The sequence below is a fragment of the Chiloscyllium plagiosum genome, chromosome 35 (assembly GCF_004010195.1).
Source record: "Chiloscyllium plagiosum isolate BGI_BamShark_2017 chromosome 35, ASM401019v2, whole genome shotgun sequence".
NCBI classification, from domain to species: domain Eukaryota; kingdom Metazoa; phylum Chordata; class Chondrichthyes; order Orectolobiformes; family Hemiscylliidae; genus Chiloscyllium; species Chiloscyllium plagiosum.
The window spans coordinates 8,827,007-8,847,273 of NC_057744.1; the positions used below are offsets into that span (position 1 = coordinate 8,827,007).

Consider the following 20,267-nt stretch of genomic DNA (forward strand, 5'->3'; position numbering starts at 1 on the left):
AGATTCAAACCACTACAAATGCTGGAGGAAAGATCACAGAAGCGCTTCACAGGAGGCTCCCAAGCACTGAGGATGTCACCTAGACAGGGGACGAAACGTCTGCAACACAAATTCCCAGCTCGGCGAACAAAACCACAACAACGAGCACCCGAGCTACAAATCTTCTCACAAACTTTGAATGGAACATTTACAACACTTTGGAGTAGATAATTCAAATGATTCACAATTCTTTGAGTAAAGAAATTTCTCCTCATCTCAGTCGTAAAGATTATCACCATATCCTGAAACAAAGCCCCTAGATTTTAGATTCCCCAGCCCATAGAAATATCATCTCAGTATTACCCTGACAAGCTCTGTCAGGGTCCTGTATGTTTCAATGAGATGGCCCTTCATTCTTCTAAACTTCAAAGAGAATAGGTCTAATTTGCGCAGCCAGTCATCATATACGATAACCCTTTCATCCCAGGGCCAAATCTAGTGAAGGCCCACCATTCCCCTCCAATTTAAGTACATCTTTCCTTAAATATGGAGACCAATTTAGCCCACAGTACTCCAGGTGCAGTCTCGCCAAAGCCCCATGCTATGATAGTAAAACCAGTTTATTCTTGTATTCCAATCTTCTTGTAGTAAAAATCAACACACAATTTTCCTTCCTGACTGCTTGTTATGTCTGCCCATTTTGTATTCGTTGTTTCAGTGCACCCAGGTTTCTCACAGCATGCATTTCTAAAAAAAATTCTACTTTTCTATTCTTATAACCATCCCACCGCCCCTTTATGTTATACTTAACCTGCCGTCTTTTTATCCACTCACTTAACCTATGCCAGCTCTTTGTATCCTCCACACAGCTTACATTGCCATCTAGATTTGTACCGATTTAGAGATGCTGGTGTTGGATTGGGATGTACAAAGTTAAAAATCACACAACACCAGGTTATAGTCCAACAGATTCATTTGGAAGCACTAGCTTTCAGAGACTTGCTCCTTCATCAGGTAATTTCAGTTACATCACACTGTAAACTTTTGCTATAAATTGTGTCTTACGGTCTTATACTCCACAACCACCTGATGAAGGAGCGGCGCTCCGAAAGCTAGTGCTTCCAAATAAACTTGTTGGACAATAACCTGGTGTTGTGTGAATTTTAAGTTTTTAGATTTGTACTGTCATTAAGTTTAAATACTTTACTCTTGATTCTTTCATCTAACTCATTAATATGTATTGTCAGTAGCTGAGGCTCCAGCACTGATCATTGTAGCATTCCACTAGTTACAGTCTCCAATTTGAAGTTCACCATTTACTCCTACTCTCTGCTTCCTGTCCATTAACCAGTTCTCCATCCATGCTAATACATTACCCCAACAACATGATCCCTTCTATTGTGTTTTTCCCTTTTGTGTGACATCTCATTAGATGCCTTTTGGAAATCCAGATACAGTATATCTCCCCAATACAACCCAGATGGCCTCCTTCTTCAAAGACCGTAATTTCCCCCCAGACGTGATCGGCGATGCTATCCACCGCATCTCCTCCACTTCCCGCTCCTCCGCCCTGGAGCCCCGCCTATCCAATCGCCACCAGGACAGAACCCCACTGGTCCTCACCTACCACCCCACCAACCTCCATATACATCGTATCATCCGTTGTCATTTCCGCCACCTCCAAACGGACCCCACCACCAGGGATATATTTCCCTCCCCTCCCCTATCAGCATTCCGAAAAGGCCACTCCCTCCGTGACTCCCTCGTCAGGTCCACACCCCCCACCAACCCAACCTCCTCTCCCGGCACATTCGCCTGCAACCGCAACAAATGCAAAACTTGCGCCCACACCTTCCCCCTTACATCCCTCCAAGGCCCCAAGGGATCCTTCCATATCTGCCACAAATTCACCTGCACCTCCACACTCATCATTTACTGTATCCACTGCACCCGATGTGGCCTCCTCTATATTGGAGAGACAGGCCGCCTACTTTGTGGAACGTTTCAGAGAACACCTCTGGGACACCCGCACCAACCAACCCAACCACCCCGTGGCTCAACACTTCAACTCCTCCTCCCACTCCACCAAGATCATGCAGGTCCTTGGACTCCTCCATCGCCAGACCATAGCAACACAATGGTTGGAGGAAGAGTGCCTCATCTTCCACCTAGGAACCCTCCAACCACAAGGGGTGAACTCAAACTTCTCCAGCTTCCTCATTTCCTCTCCCCCCACCTTGTCTCAGTCCCTACCCTGGAACTCAGCACCACCTTCCTAACCTGCAATCTTCTTCCTGACCTCTCCGCCCCCACTCCCACTCCGGCCTATCACCCACACCTTAACCTCCTTCCACCTATCGCATTTCCAATGCCCCTCCCCTAAGTCCCTCCTCCCTACCTTTTATCTTAGCCTGCTTGGCACACTTTCCTCATTCCTGAAGAAGGGTTCATGCCCGAAACGTCAATTCTCTTGATGCTGCCTGACTTGCTGCGCTTTTCCAGCAACACATTTTCAGCTAGTGTAATTAGGAGCACACATATGATAATATCCTTAATTTATGTGCTAGTCTTCACTCGGTTGCCTTTTACAAGGCTAGAGATTTTAAACAAGCTTGTTAGAGGTCAGCATTTACCGATGTATCTAGGAGTTGTGCCAACAAGAGGACTACATTGTACAAGTTTCTAATTTCAGTCATGATTTTAAAAAAGAAGAATCCTCCAATTTCTCAGCTACTAGGCTGAAGAAATAAGACCAGAAATGTTCTGTATTCAATCTGTGATTGATGTTCAATGATCTCACCACAGTGTGACAGTATAGGAATACTATGGCTGCCTAGACTAGAAATGGAGTGGAATGGACAATTATCTGGATGGTAGTTATTGCCTCTCTACTTTAATTGTGAACTGATGAAGGAAATAGAGAAGAGGTTAGTGATAGAATTTACACCGTGTATCCTTTGTCTTTCACCAAGAATGTAACTCATCCAAAATATAATATGGTGACGAATACAGAAAGCTAATGTCTTTGGGAATCACACAAACCTTAATTTCATGTAGAGTTATTTTGATTTTGTTTCAACTTCCTACACCAGAAAAAAAGTAATTTCAGTAATTTTTAGAGCAGTTAAAGATGAAACTGAAGATTTAGTTATCTGGAGCTTTATGAGATTACAAAGATTAGTTACGTTGAAATTTTTTATTTGTATTCAATTTTTTAAAAGTGGTTTTATACCTTTTGATACCTTCCACTTTATTTTGTTATTTCATGGGACAAGGGCATCAAAACTAATGTCATAATTTGTTGCCCACTGCCTGTTGTCTTTGTAAAGAGGGTCATGAGCCACCCACAGCTGAGTGGCTCGCTAGGCCATTTCAGAGAAAACTTAAGGGTCAACCACACTAACGTAGGCTTGGAGTCACATTTAGGCCAGACACAACAAGAACAGATTTGCTTCCATGAGATTAATGAACCAGATGGATTCTTAATAATGAAAAAAAGACTGCCTTGATGAGATTTGAACCCATGTCCTCATTAGTGCAACCAGGCTGGAGATATTTCCATTGCATCACCACCACACCCTGGTTGTGAATGTTTGCAAGAAGCCAGGTAGACATTCTGCTCCCACAACAATGTTATGAATGCTCTGAAACTAACTGTGGCAAGATTACTGACCACAATCTGAGTTCAGCTACTTTATGTTCTAAAGATCCTATGAAGAAATATTCTATTTCTTTTGGACAACTATCAAGGAGCATGGAGGAGAAAGTGAGGACTGCAAGGAGCATGACAATGATCAAGAATACTTTGAGAAAAGAAAAGTGAGGAAAAAGAAAGAAATTGCATTTACATGGGCAGCTTATCAAATTGTCAAAATTCATTATGAAGCTCTTCAAAAATTAAGTAATTTTGATGTGTCACTACTTTTATTACATGGGCAGAACACAGTAGTTAATTTTGTACACCACGACTTCACAAAGCAGAAATAGGTCAAATAATCTGGACGATTGTGGCTATTGAAAAAGAATGTAATGACAGGAATTTTCAGTGTGTTTTGATGCATTCTGCACAGAAACTGAGAGTACATCATTACCTTGGTACTGCATCACACAAGTGCTGAAATGGGACTTCATTTATTCATTCATTCTCGGGAAGTGAGCGCTGCTAGCTGAGCAGCATTTATTGATCGTCCCTAGTTGCCCTTGAGAAAGTGGTGGTGAGCTACCTTCTTGAACCATGTGCTGTAGGTAGAGCCACAATATCATTAGGTTAGGATTATTACGTAGCAACACTGAGGGAACAGTGATGCATTTCCGAGTCAGGCTTGGTGGAGCTGGTGGTTTCCCAATGCATCTGCTGCTCTTTCCTTTTAGATAGTAGTGGTTGTGGGTTTGGAAGGAGAACCCATAACACAGTGTTACCACCTAAACCAAGTATATGCTCTGAGATTCCACTACATGCCAAGATGCATGGGGCACTGGATAGAATGCCTCATCACCAGATTCAGCCGACAGTACATATGCATATATTAAAACTTAGTTTTGTTTCTTATAAACAGGATGTGAAAAGCAATAAAACAGTGGCACACTTCGCAATTCAGGAAGGAAACCTCTTACTGTTGGATTATTTTCTGAAACTCAGTGGCAGCAGGTCACATGAATTTGTCAACATGAAGGTTTGTGATATTTATTTAAAAATCGTCAGTAAGAGAAAAGATTAATTAATGACGTACATACACCAAGATTGGTTAGGTCAAATGTAAGGCAATTTAAGATCTCAACTTAATTACATTATTGGTGAAATATTTTAGTCATAGGATAGTGAAGAAGGCGTTTGGTATGCTTTCTTTTATTGGTCAGAGTATTGAGTACAGGAGTTGGGAGGTCATGTTGCGGCTGTACAGGACATTAGTTAGGCGACTGTTGGAATATTGCATGCAATTCTGGTCTCCTTCCTATCGGAAGGATGTTGTGAAACTTGAAAGAGTTCAGAAAAGATTTATAAGGATGTTGCCAGGGTTGGAGGATTTGAGCTATAGGGAGAGGCTCAACAGGCTAGGGCTGTTTTCCCTGGAGTGTCAGAGGCTGAGGGGTGACCTTATAGAGGTTTACAAAATTATGAGAGACATGGATAGGGTAAAATTTACCCCAGGTTTATAGGTTTAGGGTGAGAGGGGAAAGATATAAAAGAGACCCAAGGGGCAACTTTTCCACATAGAGGGTGTACATGTATGGAATGAGCTGCCAGAGGAAGTGGTGGAGGCTGGTACAATTGCAACATTTAAGAGGCATTTGGATGGATATATGAATAGAAAGGGTTTGGAGGGATATGGGCCGGGTGCTGGCAGATGGGACTAGATTAGGTTGGGATATCTGGTCGGCATGCACGGGTTGGACCGAAGGGTCTGTTTCATGCTATACATCTCTATGACCCTATGACTCTAATTGTAGGAATAGATCAGCAGTTAGTAAGTCTCAATGTTTCTTGGAAGCCATTAGATTGCAGCATCATCAGTTGTTTGATTTGAAGTGGAAAGAGGATTTGGCAGGTATCGGTTTTGTTGCAGAGGAATCAGATTTCACTAATGGTTAGATCATAGTATCAATTTTCATTTGTTCTACCCCAAAATATGCACAGAACTTGGGACTGAGTAGATAAAAATTGTTTTCAAACAATAAGATCAAGGTTTGGACCTCAACATAGCAAGCCACTTATTTTGTCAGAACAGATTTTGCTTTGTTCAAGACTTTAAGCAGAGTCCTATGCCATTTGTAGGATGCTGATCTTCCAAAAATGTTCAACCTGAAACCTCCTTACACTTAAATTAAGATTTATACGTTTGATTTTCAAAAAACATTCTTATTTTTTGCATGCCTAACATTAACTCTTTGGGTAAAGAAAGGTAGTTTATTTTACATATAAGGTGCTATTTTAGCTGCATATTTCTAGGTTTTAATGTCAATGATAGCATGCAAGAGACACTGGGTGTGATAACTAGTAGATTTAGAGAAGTGATCACACAACAGGATCAATTATCCATAAAAATTAAAGTTTTTAATTGGAGTAAGACAAATTTTAATGGTATGAAAGAACTCTCAAAAATTGATTGGAGCAGACTGTTCATAGGTAAAGGGATGTCGAATACGTGGGAGGCATTCAAAAGTCTGATAACAAGAATAAAATTAAAGTTTTTAATTGGAGTAAGACAAATTTTAATAGTATGAAAAGAACTCTCAAAAATTGATTGGAGCAGACTGTTCATAGGTAAAGGGATGTCGAATACGTGGGAGGCATTCAAAAGTCTGATAACAAGAATTCAGTTACTTTGAATTCAGTTACAGTGATCTTTGAAGAACCTCAGGCGATGAGAGAGATGTTAAATGAATATTTCATGTCAGTTTTTACTGTGGGAAAATAAATGGAGGCTAGAGAATGAAGGGGAAAACATAGTGGTACTTTGAAGGCAGTTTACATTGCAGGAGAGGAAGTGCTGGAGGTCTTAAAAATATGAATCTCCAAGACCTGATCAAGTATATCTCAGGACTTGGTTGGAAGTTAGGGAGGAAATTGTGGGGCCCCTTCCAGAAATATTTCTATCACCTATAATTACGAGTAAGATAGCAAATGACTGGAGAGTGGCTAATGTTGTGCCTTTGTTTAAGAAGTGATGTAAAGAGAAACTTGGGAACTATAGACCTGTGAGTCTGACTTTGATGGTGGTTAAGATGTTGAAACTGATTCTAAAAGATATGATATGTATGCATTTGGACAGGCAAGGAATGATTAGGGATTGTCAGCATGGTATTGTGGACAGGAAACTGCGTGTCATAAACTTGATTGAGATTTTTAAGGAAGTATCCAAAAAGATTGATGAGGACAGAGCAGTAGACATTGTTTAGTTGGGTTTCATTAAAGTTTTTGACAAGGTTCCACATGGCAGACTAATTAGTAAAGTTAGATCACACAGGATTCAGGGTGAGCTTGCCACTTGGATACAAAATTAGCTTAACGTCAGGTGACTTAGAGTGACGGTGGAGGGTTATGTCTCGGACTGGAGTCTGGTAATCAGTGATGTTCCAAAGGGATCAGTGCTGGGTCTGCTTTTTTTTGTCATTTATATAAATGATTTAGATGAGAATATAGAAAATACAGTGGGTAGGTTTACAGATGACAGTAAGATTGGTGGTATTGTGGACAGTGAAGAAGGTTATCCAAGAGATCTTGATCAATTGGATCAATGGGCTGAAGAGTGGAAGATGAAGTTTAATTTGGATAAATGCGAAGTATTGCATTTTCATAAAACAAACAAAGACAAAACCAGTTAAGAGTAGAGTGTTGTGTAGTGTTGTAGAACAAAAGACCTAAAGGTTCAGGTACATAATTCTTTGAAGTTTGCGCCACAGGTAGAAATGGTGCTTAAGAAGGTGTTTAGTACACTTCATCCCTCAGACCTTCAAGTATAGGAGTTCAGATGTTATGCTGAGGTTGTACAGGATGTTGGTGAGTCCTCTTCTGGAGAGTACTGTGTCCAGTTTTGGTCGCCCTGTTATAGGAAGGGTATTATTAAGCCATAGAGGGTTCAGGAGAGAATTAACAGGATGTTGCAGGGAATGAAGGGTTTGAGTTATAAGCAGAGGTTAGGCAAGCTGGGACTGTTTTCACTGGAGCATAGGAGGTTGAGGGGTGACCTTATAGAGGTTTATAAAATCAAGAGAGGTATACATAAGAGGTGTCTTTTCCCTCAGGTACAGTATTTCAAGAATATGGGGCATATTTTCAAACAATTCTCATAAAGTATGACAGAGATCCTATATTTCTGTTATGTGATAAATGTTTATGTTCTTTTGTTGAAGTTCTTTGGCAGCCTCTTGTGAATGTGTCTGTGACTAATCACCATGGTAAACTAATAGCAAATATTAAAAGTTATGATTGATCAAGCAAGATTTTACTCTGAGATCTGATTTGTCCAATATTCCCATCAGTTAAGGGAAAAGATTTTTAAAAAGAATGAGGAGCACAGAGAGTGGTTCATATGTGGAATGAACTTCCAGAGGATGTGATGGATGCAGGTACAATTACAATGTTTGAGAGACATTTAAATAAGTACATGGATACGAATTGTTTGGAGGGACATGGGCCAAATGCTAACAGGTAGGACTAATTTAGTTTGGGAACATGGATGGCATGGACTTGTTAGACTGAAGTGTCTGTTTTCGTGCTATATGACTCTATGACTCTATTTGCAAGCTGCCTGTCACTGCACATTGAGCATCATCAGCTCACCCAAACTGAAGTCTCAGGACAAGATTCCAGTCACCTTGGATTGAGATGAAAAGAATTTTTTTTTAGTTCAAAGTGTTTGAATCTTCAGAATTTTCTGTTTCAGACGATTATGAATTCCCAGTCAATGAACACACTGAAAGCTGAGAAAGAAAGACTTTTTTTGGATAAATGAAGCAATATAGGAAAATGGCAAGAAAGTTGAAGCAGAGGATGAGCTGTGATCTTGTTGAGTCATCTCTCTCTTTTCCCGCATCTTATGTTTTTAGGAAGATGAGACCCATCTTGAAAAATGATTCAAGATGTTCTCAAATGCCATTGGGTGATTCATTACAGCTGCCAGTCATTTAACACTTTCCCAAACTAAATTCAGTCAAGTTTTCCCGCTGAGAAAGAGGCGATTCAGATTATCATACCTGTGACAACCCTTCTCAGAAAGGACAATCAGTTTTTTTTTAAAAGAGCAACTATATTTGGAAATCACCAAACTGGATCTCCATTTTGAAGTATGATGCCTTTGATCAATACGTCTAACTCAACTATTTTGCTGGGTTTTAAAAAATTTTTAGCCTTATGCCTTTTGAAAGTTACTAAGGGCTTAATTGTTTGCAATACAACATTTCATCTTCTAGCAACTCTCCAAATAAGAAAGCTCACTAATCCACTTCCTTCATTTTAATCTTAGACCTAATCAGTCCTTGCCTTTCCAAATACTTGTACATCCTGTCCCTCAAGATTCCCTCCAACAACTTGCCCACCACTGAGGTCAGGCTCACTGGTCTATTGTTCCCTGGCTTGTCCTTGCCACCCTTCTTAAACAGCGGCACCACGTTTGCCAACCTCCAGTCTTCCAGCACCTCACCTGTGACTATCGATGATGCAAATATCTCAGCAAAAGGCCCAGCAATCACTTCTCTAAGCTTCCCACAAAGTTCTAGGGTACACCTGATCAGGTCCTGGGGATTTATCCACCTTTACCCGTTTCAAGACATCCAGCACTTCCTCCTCCATAACCTGGACATTTTGCAAGATGTCACCATCTATTTCCTTATAGTCTATATCTTCCATATCCTTTTCCACAGTAAATACGGATACAAAATACTCATTTAATATCTCCCCCAGACTCTATGACTCTATGTCTGCCTTCTCATAAAGCAGAAATAGTTTTTCTCAAGTCAGTCCATCAAAACCTTTCAAGATTTTGATCAATATGATCACACCTTTTCCTCATCTTTTCACTTTTGAAGAAAACTATTTTCTGGGATCATTCTCTTAACTCAAGATTCTCATTGTTTATTTGATCTCAGTGAAAAAAGATCTTTTCATCCTTCCTAACATAAGACATTAAAAGCAGACATAATGTGTTATTTTACAGCTTCAGCAATTTATGTCTGCTCTCTGTCCTTCATTTTCAAGGTTTTGATTGAGCTGTCCATTCCCAGTACTTTACATTTTATTACATTTGGTACATCTTTTTCCTTTTACTATTGTTATAATTCCAGCCTATGAGAATACTGGACAAATCAGATCTCAGAGTAAAATCCTGCTTGATCAATCACAACTTTTATTTTTGCTATGTGTTTATTATGGTGATTAGTTACAGACATATTCGCACGAGGCTGCCATTGTACTTCAACAAAAGATCATAAAAGTCTATCATACAAAAGAAAACAGGATCTGTGTTACTCTTCATAAGAACTATTTAAATTGGTGTTATTATAAATACCGGAAATAAAGATTACCCCTTTTACCCCAACAACAACCTTTCAGATACTCAAACCTCAGTAAATGTTTACCATGTTGTCTCCCTGCTAGAGTTCCTTGTTCACTTGACGTAGCTGTCATTGGTGTCTAGAGCTTTCTTCTTACTGACTTCTAAGCATCTTTAGAGCAAATACATGGGTCTCTTCAAATATTCCATTTCCAGCAATTTTTTGACCAGTATTTTTATTAGTTTAGCATGTAACTCCACTATCTAGTGTCCACAGATTCACCAACTTTCCAGATGCTTTTCTCTAAAACAAACTTTTTTCAGCCCAGACTCTTTTGGAAACTGTTGTTAACAACACATCTGCTTCTATGGACCTTTCCTCTCTAAATGAACCTGCACACTGCATTTATTTCAGAATAGTTCTGACCTTCTGTGACACTGGATCCCTATCACAGGGCAACAGTTATTTTTCATTTTACCATATTTTAATGGACTGAACTGTTCACTTCAAGGGTTTAATTGTTTTATTAAAAAGCATGTAAACAAATGTCCAGACACTCTATAACTACAAACAGAACTTAAAAATGAAAATAAAACTATATCTTTCCCCCTCTTAATGCACAAAAAAATAGAAATACCAATCAAACACAAAACTATACATTGTTCTTCCATTTTAGACTTTAGGTTTTCAAACAATAATGTAGCATGAATCTCAATGCAACATGTATAACAGCAACAATTAAAGACAGTAAAATGAAAGCAAAATACTGTTGATGCTGAAGATCTGAAATTAAAACAAAGTGTTGGGCACTGGAGAAACTCAGCAGATCTGGTAGCATATCTCAGGAAAGAAACAAAGTTAATATTTTGAATGAAACATGACTCTTCTTTGGAAGAAATAATAGTTCCAAACTTTTTTGTGCAGGAAATACAGTTGTTATAATAACAAAACAGGGGCACTATGAAGTAAATGTTACGCGTTTTTGCATGTATTTGACAATTATGGGTAAATTGATACTGTTTTATGGAACATGTACCTGCAAGAAAGCATAAACACGAAATGCCAGCAACAGGGTTCCAGAAAATAAGACGAAGGGTGTGTATGATTGGCCTGTAGAGACAGGCCCCAATAAAAACGGGCACTAATCCAAAATATTAGAGAAGAAATTAGATCTGTGCAAAAAAACCTCTCTATCGATTGGAGCTAATTTAGTGCACTTGAAACCAGTAATATAATCTAGGAAGAAAGGTTCATTATGGAGTGGAATTCATCAGTTTACTATCAAAATATTTGAGACATTAACAGTAATGTGCAATATTACATGTAATTCTTGATCATTACTTCCAAAAAAATGGAACAAGACTGATCTGGTTAAGCCCACAAAGCCAATTTATGATGATCATCATTAGTATATAATCTTACACCAGTGTGTTCCAATAGTCGTCCTCATTTCTCATCTCATAATTGTCATGCTCCAGCATGTTTTTCTTTCCATTACCTGGAACTAGACTTCCCTCCTATTTGTATAAGTGAGATTGCTTCTCTGTGCCAAATTGAGGGTAGCTTTGTGCAATGTTTTAGTGCCAGTTAGAAACTTGGTTCAAATTGCCTTCAAATGTATTTCGCTCAAGGAGTTTTTCAACTTGTTGCCAGTATGAAAACAGACAGGGATCAAGCACCCCCATAAAAAAAACATCCATTTCAATGGTAATTAAAACTTTTTCTCAATACCTTCATCGAAGTTGAATAGCGCTAGTTTCCTTTAGAACGCTAATGGCAATAGAAGTTTTGTTTATGAAAGAGATAAGAAAGGACTTGCATATATGTAGTTGTCTTTCACAACCTCAGGACATTCCAGACCAATTTGGAACGAACGAACAGCTCAGTGCTGCACTGTTCTGTTAGGTTTGATTGTGTGTTCAAGACTTTTATATTGTATTTGAATCCTCAACTTTCTGACTCATTGGTGATATTACATTCACTGAGCCACAGATGACAGAACTTTTCAATCTACCAGAATAAATCAATGGGCATGTATTTAATTCATTCTAAGTAATATTTTAAAGGAAAGTTTGGAACCTTTCAGTATGTTCAACAGTGGGCAGAATCTTCCCAAGCCCAGTTGCAAAAAATTTGGTGCATGTGCACCTCTCCCAAGGAGCTACCTGATTTCAAGAGCAACATGTTCCATCTTCCAACCAAGTGTTGGACAGTGAGACAAGATTCTTGCTAATGAGCAGTGAAAGGCAGATTTGCATGCAGCGACGTCCTCCAAGTTGTATAAATTTACATCATTGTTATCCATTCTTTCATGCCATTTGATATAAACTAGATGGTAACAATTCCCAACTGGAAAGTCAGAGCAGTAACCTGGTAACTCCAGCTCACTGGTTGCTCCTCAAGTTCATGGTATGTTCTGTGTGCAGTGCTGCACCACCCAGCCCCTCGCACCCTTTCCAACAGATTCTCCAACTCCTCATCAGCAAAGTGGGTTGCCAATTTCCCTTCACCTGACATGTCTGAGGCAATGGTCAGGAACCCCATGCTCAGCAGCTGCAGACTGCCTGCACATGACCGGGTACATGGCTGGGCTTTAAAGATGGCATTGGTGCCGGCACCCTCGGAGGTCTCCACACTGGCAATACATCTGTTTGCAGTGGGTGGGAGAACACAATGAGTAGGGCGGGGAGGTGGGGGGGTGGTTGCGGGGAGGAGTCACAGGGATGTGGTGCATAGGGTGTCAGGCATGTTAGAGAAGATAGCTCACTAAGGTTCACAGAAAGAAACCCTCCATGAAACTCACTGGAATGGTTACTTGGCTGATATGTGGTAAATGTCGGGGGAAGGGGTGTTTGTGTGTGAGAGAGAGAGTGTGTGGTCTCTCAATCTTTATTTCTCCCTGGCATGGAGTTTCATGTAAGAGCGTGCTTTCCCTGTGGCAGATGTCCACAATAGCATGCCTGGGATCAGAACTCAATTTAAGCAAAATCATGAGTCATCCCCAAAACTGATGTAGGAAGGGTAATTGATGACTTGAGCTCAAGTCCCCAAGGTTTATTTCTCAATCTCAAGTATTCTGTTTTAAAAATATTTATCTGAACATCCATCTCTAGCCTTGAGTAGGGGAAAATGATGAATAGCATCATTCAGCATGGAGACAGACTCTTCGACCCCACTCATCTGTGCTGACCAGACATCCCAAACTGACCAAGTACCATTTGCCAGCATTTGGCCCTAATCCACCTAAACGCTTCCTATTCATGTATGTATCCAGATGCCTCTTAAACGTTATGATTGTATCCACCTCCACCATTTCTTCTGGCAGCTCGTTCCATAAGTGCACCACTCTCTTCTTACATTAATATTGCACACCATATTACAAGGCATTTGTTTTTAAATATCTGGAATGCAAAACTGAGACTCCTGGGGTAATGTTATCCTGTAGCAACCTTTAAAAAGGATGGAATGGTTTTAATTTCCTGTTAATCCTCTCTCCATAATTTTCCTCAATGGAAGGCTCAATTTGGAGAGAGGTATAACCAGCTAATCTGATATCCTTTCCCTTCGTGCTAACGGCCAGAACGTTCAATTATGCTCCCTTGTGTATAGAAATTCACACTTAATTTTGAGGTGAATAGTGGTGAACAGAAAAGACTGTCAGAAATGTGGCAAAAAAGATTAAAAAGGCAATGAACTGGTAATTATCAAAAGAGAAGAACATGATCTCAACCAATTTTATCCCACTTCTATCAGGCTCATGGAAATACTGCATTGCATATGGCTGCAGGTCTCCAAAATGAGAGAAATCAAGAGAGGATAATCAAACTGCTGTTATATCATGGAGCTGATCCCAGCATTCGGAACCTGGAAAATGATCAACCCATTCATCTGGTGCAACCGGGAGAAGAAGGAGACCGGGTGAGAAAAAGCAGATGAATAATTCCCTTGTTGGTTTTATTTTTTAAGTCACTCCTCCATTCCTGTAATGACTTGGTGTTCAATGGCATTACCATCACTGAAACCCCTATTAACATTATGCAAGGTTTACCATTGATCAGAAACTGAAGTGGAATAGCCATATAAATATTATGGCTACAAGGTTAGATCAGAGCCTAAGAACTCTGTGGTGAGTAACTAACTTCCTGTATCCCCAAAGCCTGACCACCATCTGTAGCTCAGTCAAGGAACCAAGGCAAAAGCACCTCACTTGATGAGCACCACCAATATTCATTCCCTCCATCATTGATGTATAGTGGCAGCAGTGTGTACAAGATGCTCCTTCAACAACACCCTCTCAACCTGCAAACTCTAATATCTAGAAGGACAAGGGCAGAACTTGCATTGGAGCACCTTCATTTGCATGTTATCCTCAAAGCCACATCCAAGCTGACTTAGAAATATAAACTCTATTCTCTCACTGTCAAAGTCCATGAATCCCCTTTCTGACAGCACTGTGGGTATCTTGTGACACAAGGACCATAACTGTTCAAAAAGGCCGCTCATCACCCCCACCACATATTCAATCAAAAGGCAAAAGGGAGGGATGTATAAATAAGTGATGAATCTACTACAGCTCCTTTTGCATCCTGACTGATGTCAAATTTTACTAAACTGTATTTAAAGGTGAGCACACCAATCTGTCATTACATTTAATGACCAGAAGTGTCCATCACAATTTATCCCAGGAGTCCCTAGCAACAGTAGACTTCATTCACTTACTGTACCAACTCTGTCCTGACAGATTCAACATTTGCTTTCAAAACGGGATACTCCTCCACTGCAAAAAGGGAAATTGTCCTCTCCTGCATCTCATGTAACACAACTTCTAAAATCACCTGAGGATTTCCTATAGGTGCATAGTTTTACCAAATGTACAAAAATGATTACTCTTTCCAGAATCATTTCTTAGTTATGTCAACAAAACCAACCTCCCACATTATGTACATATCAACACTTCAAGGGCAAACAGCAAACATTTTTAATGCTGTTGCTTCACGAGACGTAATGCATCCACCCTGCTGCTCACTTCACCAGCTCTTCATGTGCAACAACCTATTAAATTGAGTAACTCAAATTTACCTTGCTAAAATTCATGCATCTAGCCTTACTTGATGCCAGCACAAGTCAGGATCACTGGATGGTCCAGACCTACTCCTGCTAGCCAGTCTACATCAACGGCAATGGTATTTGGAATATTGTGTATATTGCTAAAATATTGCTCGTTAACTGTGTGGTATCAGAATGTGATCTTAACCAATATAAGTGAATTTCATCTATATTTTGGAACTTATTGTAAACATCTTTATGACTCTACAGATCAGGTACCTCTTGAAGAAAGGGAGAATTGGAACAGGATCAAACCCTCGAAATGCTGCATCCTAGAAATGTAGTCCCCAATCTGGACTATTCCTGCTATCTTCACTCCTGCGGAATGAACATGTACCTTATATTAGGAATGTTTTAATGTGCATTCATATGTAAGACTTCAAGGTGTAGCTGCCACTGTACTTTAATACATCACAGTATCACATTCAACAAATTACTGGAACAATCTTTACCTTTTTAGCACTCAACAAGCATAAGGGCAAATTTGTTTCCATTAAAAACAACATCTGTTTTTAACACAGAATTCTATGAAACTCATAATTCTGATTCAATTCGGAGAAAGATTTGTATAGTCCCTTCATAATGTAAGCATGCCGTAAAACTCCTTACAGCCAAAGAAATAGCCTTCATTGAGTTGATGGATTGGGAATAACACAGCTCAATGATAAATTGTATAAACAAATCATTTTTATCCTTTAAGTAAAAGTAGTTTTTGAACTCAATGTAAACCTGACTAGTCAGTTTGATCATTGAAAATTCATTGTACTGTTTGTGATTGGCAAAAAGAATCATAGAATCCTTACAGCGTGAACAGGCCATTCAGCCCAACAAAACCACACTGACCCTCCAAAGAGTAACCCACACAGACCCCTTCCCCTACTATTACATATTTACCCCTGACGAATGCACCTAACCTACACATCCCTGAACCCTATGGGTAATTTAGCATGGCCAATTCACCTAACCTGCACATCTTTGGACTGTGGGAGGAAACCGGACCACCCAGAGGAAACCCATGCAGACAGAGGGAGAACGTGCAAACTCCACACAGACAGTTGCCAAGGCTGGAATTGAACCTGGGTCCCTGGTGCTGTGAGGCAGTAGTGCTGATCACTGAGCCATTGTGCTACCCATAATGGTGACTCAAGGAAAACCTTTCCAAGTAGTGCATGGTTAGAGTCTGGAATCCCCTGGTTGCAAGTGTGGTGGGGCTTAACTCAATCATGATTTTCTGAAAGGAATTGGATAATCACCTGAAGGGAAAATAATTTGCATGGCTACAGGTAAAAGTGAGGAAGTGGGACTAGCTAGATTGCTCTTGTAGAGACCTGGTAAAACCATGTACGGCTGAATAGACATCTTCTGTAATTAGTCTATAATAGATTCTTGATTACTTCTAATTTTCAAATAACTAAGGTTTCAGGGAACTTTAATGCTTTGGTTAAGGAAATCCACTGAATAGCAAGCTGTCCTTGAAGAATGTTCCATTAATATTGTTGAATAGTTTGAATGTGTGCTTGCCAAGAAATGTATTGCAATTCTTCGTCTGCACATGTTCAGTAGCAATTTATAGCACTTTCATCAATGGCAATAGTGTTCCAGATCCTGTATATCCAAATGTGTTACCCAGACAACTAGATACTTTGCAACAATTACAAGGATTGCAGTCATAAAGTACGTTTGGCAGTTGTGAATACATTCCTACTGCAATTTTGTTTTGGGTCTTTTATTGTTCCAATTAAAGGAAATTTAAAGAGATATTGTTAAGATGATTGATAGAGAAAACTCAAATAAACTATTTTTCTGTCAGTAACGCCATTATAGCTTCTACCACACATCAACAAGATTTATCAGTGGCAGAGACTGTACTAACATGATGGGATGTTTTCCAAGATTTGAAATAGCTAAAGAGTACAGCAGAATTCAAGCCACAAAAACACTGAAAGGATTCACATTGATCCTTATTCTACAAAATTATTTCCAACATATTTTGTATTTTGAATTAAAACAGCTGGTTCATACAAAAACAAGATTATTTTATTGCCATCTACCTTTTACTCAGGTCTTAATCATTTTACATTATGCTACATTATTGTTATTATTTATACACCAGCCTATATTGACTTCAGCTTAGGACATTGCTTGTAAGAAACTATATGGTACCAAGGCAATGTCTGTAGGAACTTGTTGCTCAAAGGAGCAATCCTTGTCTACACCCAAATCTGTGATTTTCATTTAGAAGCAGGATGTTTCTTCATTATTTCTATGAAATGAACTGTTGATTGCCATGCAATCTGAATTACTTATTTGTATCTTTGTATAAATCATATGTAAATACACTGTATCAGTGTGGCTGGGCTTTTTCACTTGACAGCTTTTGGCTTTATGATAGTATGCATTATGACTTGAAAAGCACGCAAGTGTCATGACAAAATATTTGATGTGCTTTCTTATTCTGCAATGATAAGCAATACACCTTTTGAACTGCATGCAATAATATCACTTGATCATTTACGGGTCAAATTAATCACAATCAAATACCCTACTTCATCACAATGCATCACAGGGCAGAAGCTGGAAGGCATTCCCTTACATCAAACTCATGTTTCTTTCTACACCATCACTTCCTCCACAAATGTATATCTGATGGACTTGTGCTTAATTTCAATTAAGTTGGAACAGCCAGAACCTATTCCATGGTTACCCTTCCAATAGGTTTAAGAAAGAAAATGGAAAGGCCTCTGTTCCATCTTTCCAAAATAGTTAGACAGTTATAAATAAGATACAACTACTTTAAAACAATTATTCTGACTGGGGTTTGCAGTTCTTGCTGTAATCTTCAACCAAGTGATATAAGTTGTGTTCAGATAACTTTAGCTAGACTCAGCTGAGTTCCTGATGGTATGAGAGCAAAATTAGCCCCAATTGGGCACTAATTAACTCACCCTAAGGATCAAGATTTACTATATTCACTATTTGGTATTTTCAGCAGTAGTTCACAATTTCACTACAAATATCAAGCAAATAATGTCATTCAGGGTCTCTTGTGGCACAATGGTGATATTTCCCAAGTCTGGGGCAGAGGGTCCAGGTTTAAACCCTAGCTGCCACAGAGATGTGTCATAACATGTCCAAAGATATTAGGATTAAAAACCATCCACCGAAGCAACCTTAGCCAGACAAATATGCCAGTGTGTCCTGTGCATAATAATTGATGTGAATCTAATGGTAGCACACAGTTAAATAGTGTAGACAAGATGAAGCTTCCTTCTATTTTAAATTCTTGCTATCCTTGGGAAGGCTGGATGCTAACATCTGACCCAGAATTAAACCTGTGTTTATTATTCAGTAACAACAATCCTCATTATTACAGCCATAAGATTCACTATTAACTTTGAAGCTTTTGCCATTTCAAGAAAAAATGTCTCTTTACTCTGCTCCTCATCTAGGATTGAGCCAACTTTTGCATCCACCCCTTACTACTTAGGTTTGGAAGAATATTTTTAACATAATGTTACAAATTAAATGTGGCACTGTTGTTCTGATGTTTTACAATGCTTTCTGTATTTATTTTTGTTTCCAGTTTGGAATTATTTGTTACAAATAGCTTTGTAATTTGTGAGGGCAATGGAAAATAATTAAAAATTGATCATATTCTTTTTTTTAAGAATATAATTTTATTGTGAATGCACAATGTCACATTTTGCTGGTTTAACTGGCTTTCCTATGTGTATGCATATTAAAAATAGTCATAATAAATCTTAGCATACAAAGAATTTTGCATTTACTGACTCATGCTGTTAAATTTTCACTTGTGCTTTTACTTGATTTTAAATTGTATTATAACCGAGCCCAAATATAATGCCAGTGAAGTTGAACATATGTCCAATGTCAATGCTATTTCGAAAAGAAATTGTATTCTCCTGTAACTTTGTCCTTCTATAATGTGTAACAACTGCAGCCTAGAAAGTAGACTATACAGCAAAGTCTACTTTGAACCAGTCTTGGTCAACTATGAAGGAAATGTATGAATATGACCTGGTGATGAATCACAATCTGATTCCTCCTTGTCTGAGTAATCTATGATTTGAGGAATGTGTACAAAGGGAACATTCAAAGGCTAGTGTCATTAAAGCCATGACTCACATCACTAATGCCCAAAGTCTGAGTTGTGGGGAATTTATGATCTCATACATAATATCAAGAACTAAAGAGTCTTTGGTCCTCGCGATGAAGTCATCATTCTGTTGATCTCATACTCTTCCTCCTTCTGCTCAGAGGCTGCGGTTTGGGGGTGGAGACATGGTTCTGTGACCATTGTCTTAGTTACTTGGCATAGTCAATGCAAACACTGTCCCAGGCTGAGATCAATATAAGAATATTCCTCAAAGATAGAAAAAATCTTCTTTTGAGAATCCTTATCCTTCTCTGTAAATATCTTCCCTCTCAGTACCAAAACTGTTCCATTTTCTCATTGTTTTGCATTCCAAGGGAACTATGGCTATAGCGCCTAAGACCCCCACAGTAAGTTCTCTACTCAGGACCTTTCAAATCCATAAATGATCCCTTCAGACTGAACAAACTTCTGCCAGCTCTAACACATTACTTCCACGAAGTCTGCTGCAATAAGAGAAAGTTAAAAATCACACAACACCAGGTTATAGTCCAACAGGTTTAATTGGAAGCACACTAGCTTTCGGAGCGTTGCTCCTTCATCAGGTGGTAGTGGCCACTACCACCTGATGAAGGAGTGATGCTCGGAAAGCTAGTGTGCTTCCAATTAAACCTGTTGGACTATAACTTGGTGTTGTGTGATTTTTAACTTTGTACACCCCAATCCAATACCGGCATCTCCAAATCACAATAAGAGAAGATCGCCTTGCCTGAAAGTGGAATTGTGAAGGAGAGGTCCCTTGACCAGTTAAGCAGATATTTAAGTGATGGCATTAATAGAACTTGAAAGTACAGTGGATGCCTCAATCTAACACTTTATGCATTGGATGGCCCTACTATAACCATAAGAAGCAGACTCCCAACTTCCATATTTTCCATTCACTGGCATCCCCCCACCATCAGAGCTAAAAAGTTTAATTTTGCAGCCTTAATCTTTCACCTTTGTTTCTCATACTTTATTGAAAAATCACTTGCATCTTGATACTCTGCAAACTGCAGCGTTTCAGTTTAATTGTTGA

The 20,267-nt window shown here is 39.2% G+C and overlaps 1 protein-coding gene across 1 annotated transcript in view; it reads left to right on the forward strand.

Moving 5' to 3' along the window:
- Positions 1-15,931, forward strand: part of LOC122540627 (NF-kappa-B inhibitor delta-like) — a 123,932-nt gene extending 108,001 nt beyond the window's left edge. Inside the window, exons 10-12 of the mRNA XM_043676599.1 lie at positions 4,536-4,652; positions 13,723-13,887; positions 15,286-15,931. Of these exons, the coding sequence (XP_043532534.1) occupies positions 4,536-4,652; positions 13,723-13,887; positions 15,286-15,351 (348 nt within the window). The 3' untranslated portion in view covers positions 15,352-15,931. The remainder of the gene's footprint in view (positions 1-4,535; positions 4,653-13,722; positions 13,888-15,285) is intronic.
- Positions 15,932-20,267: the final 4,336 nt, after the last annotated feature.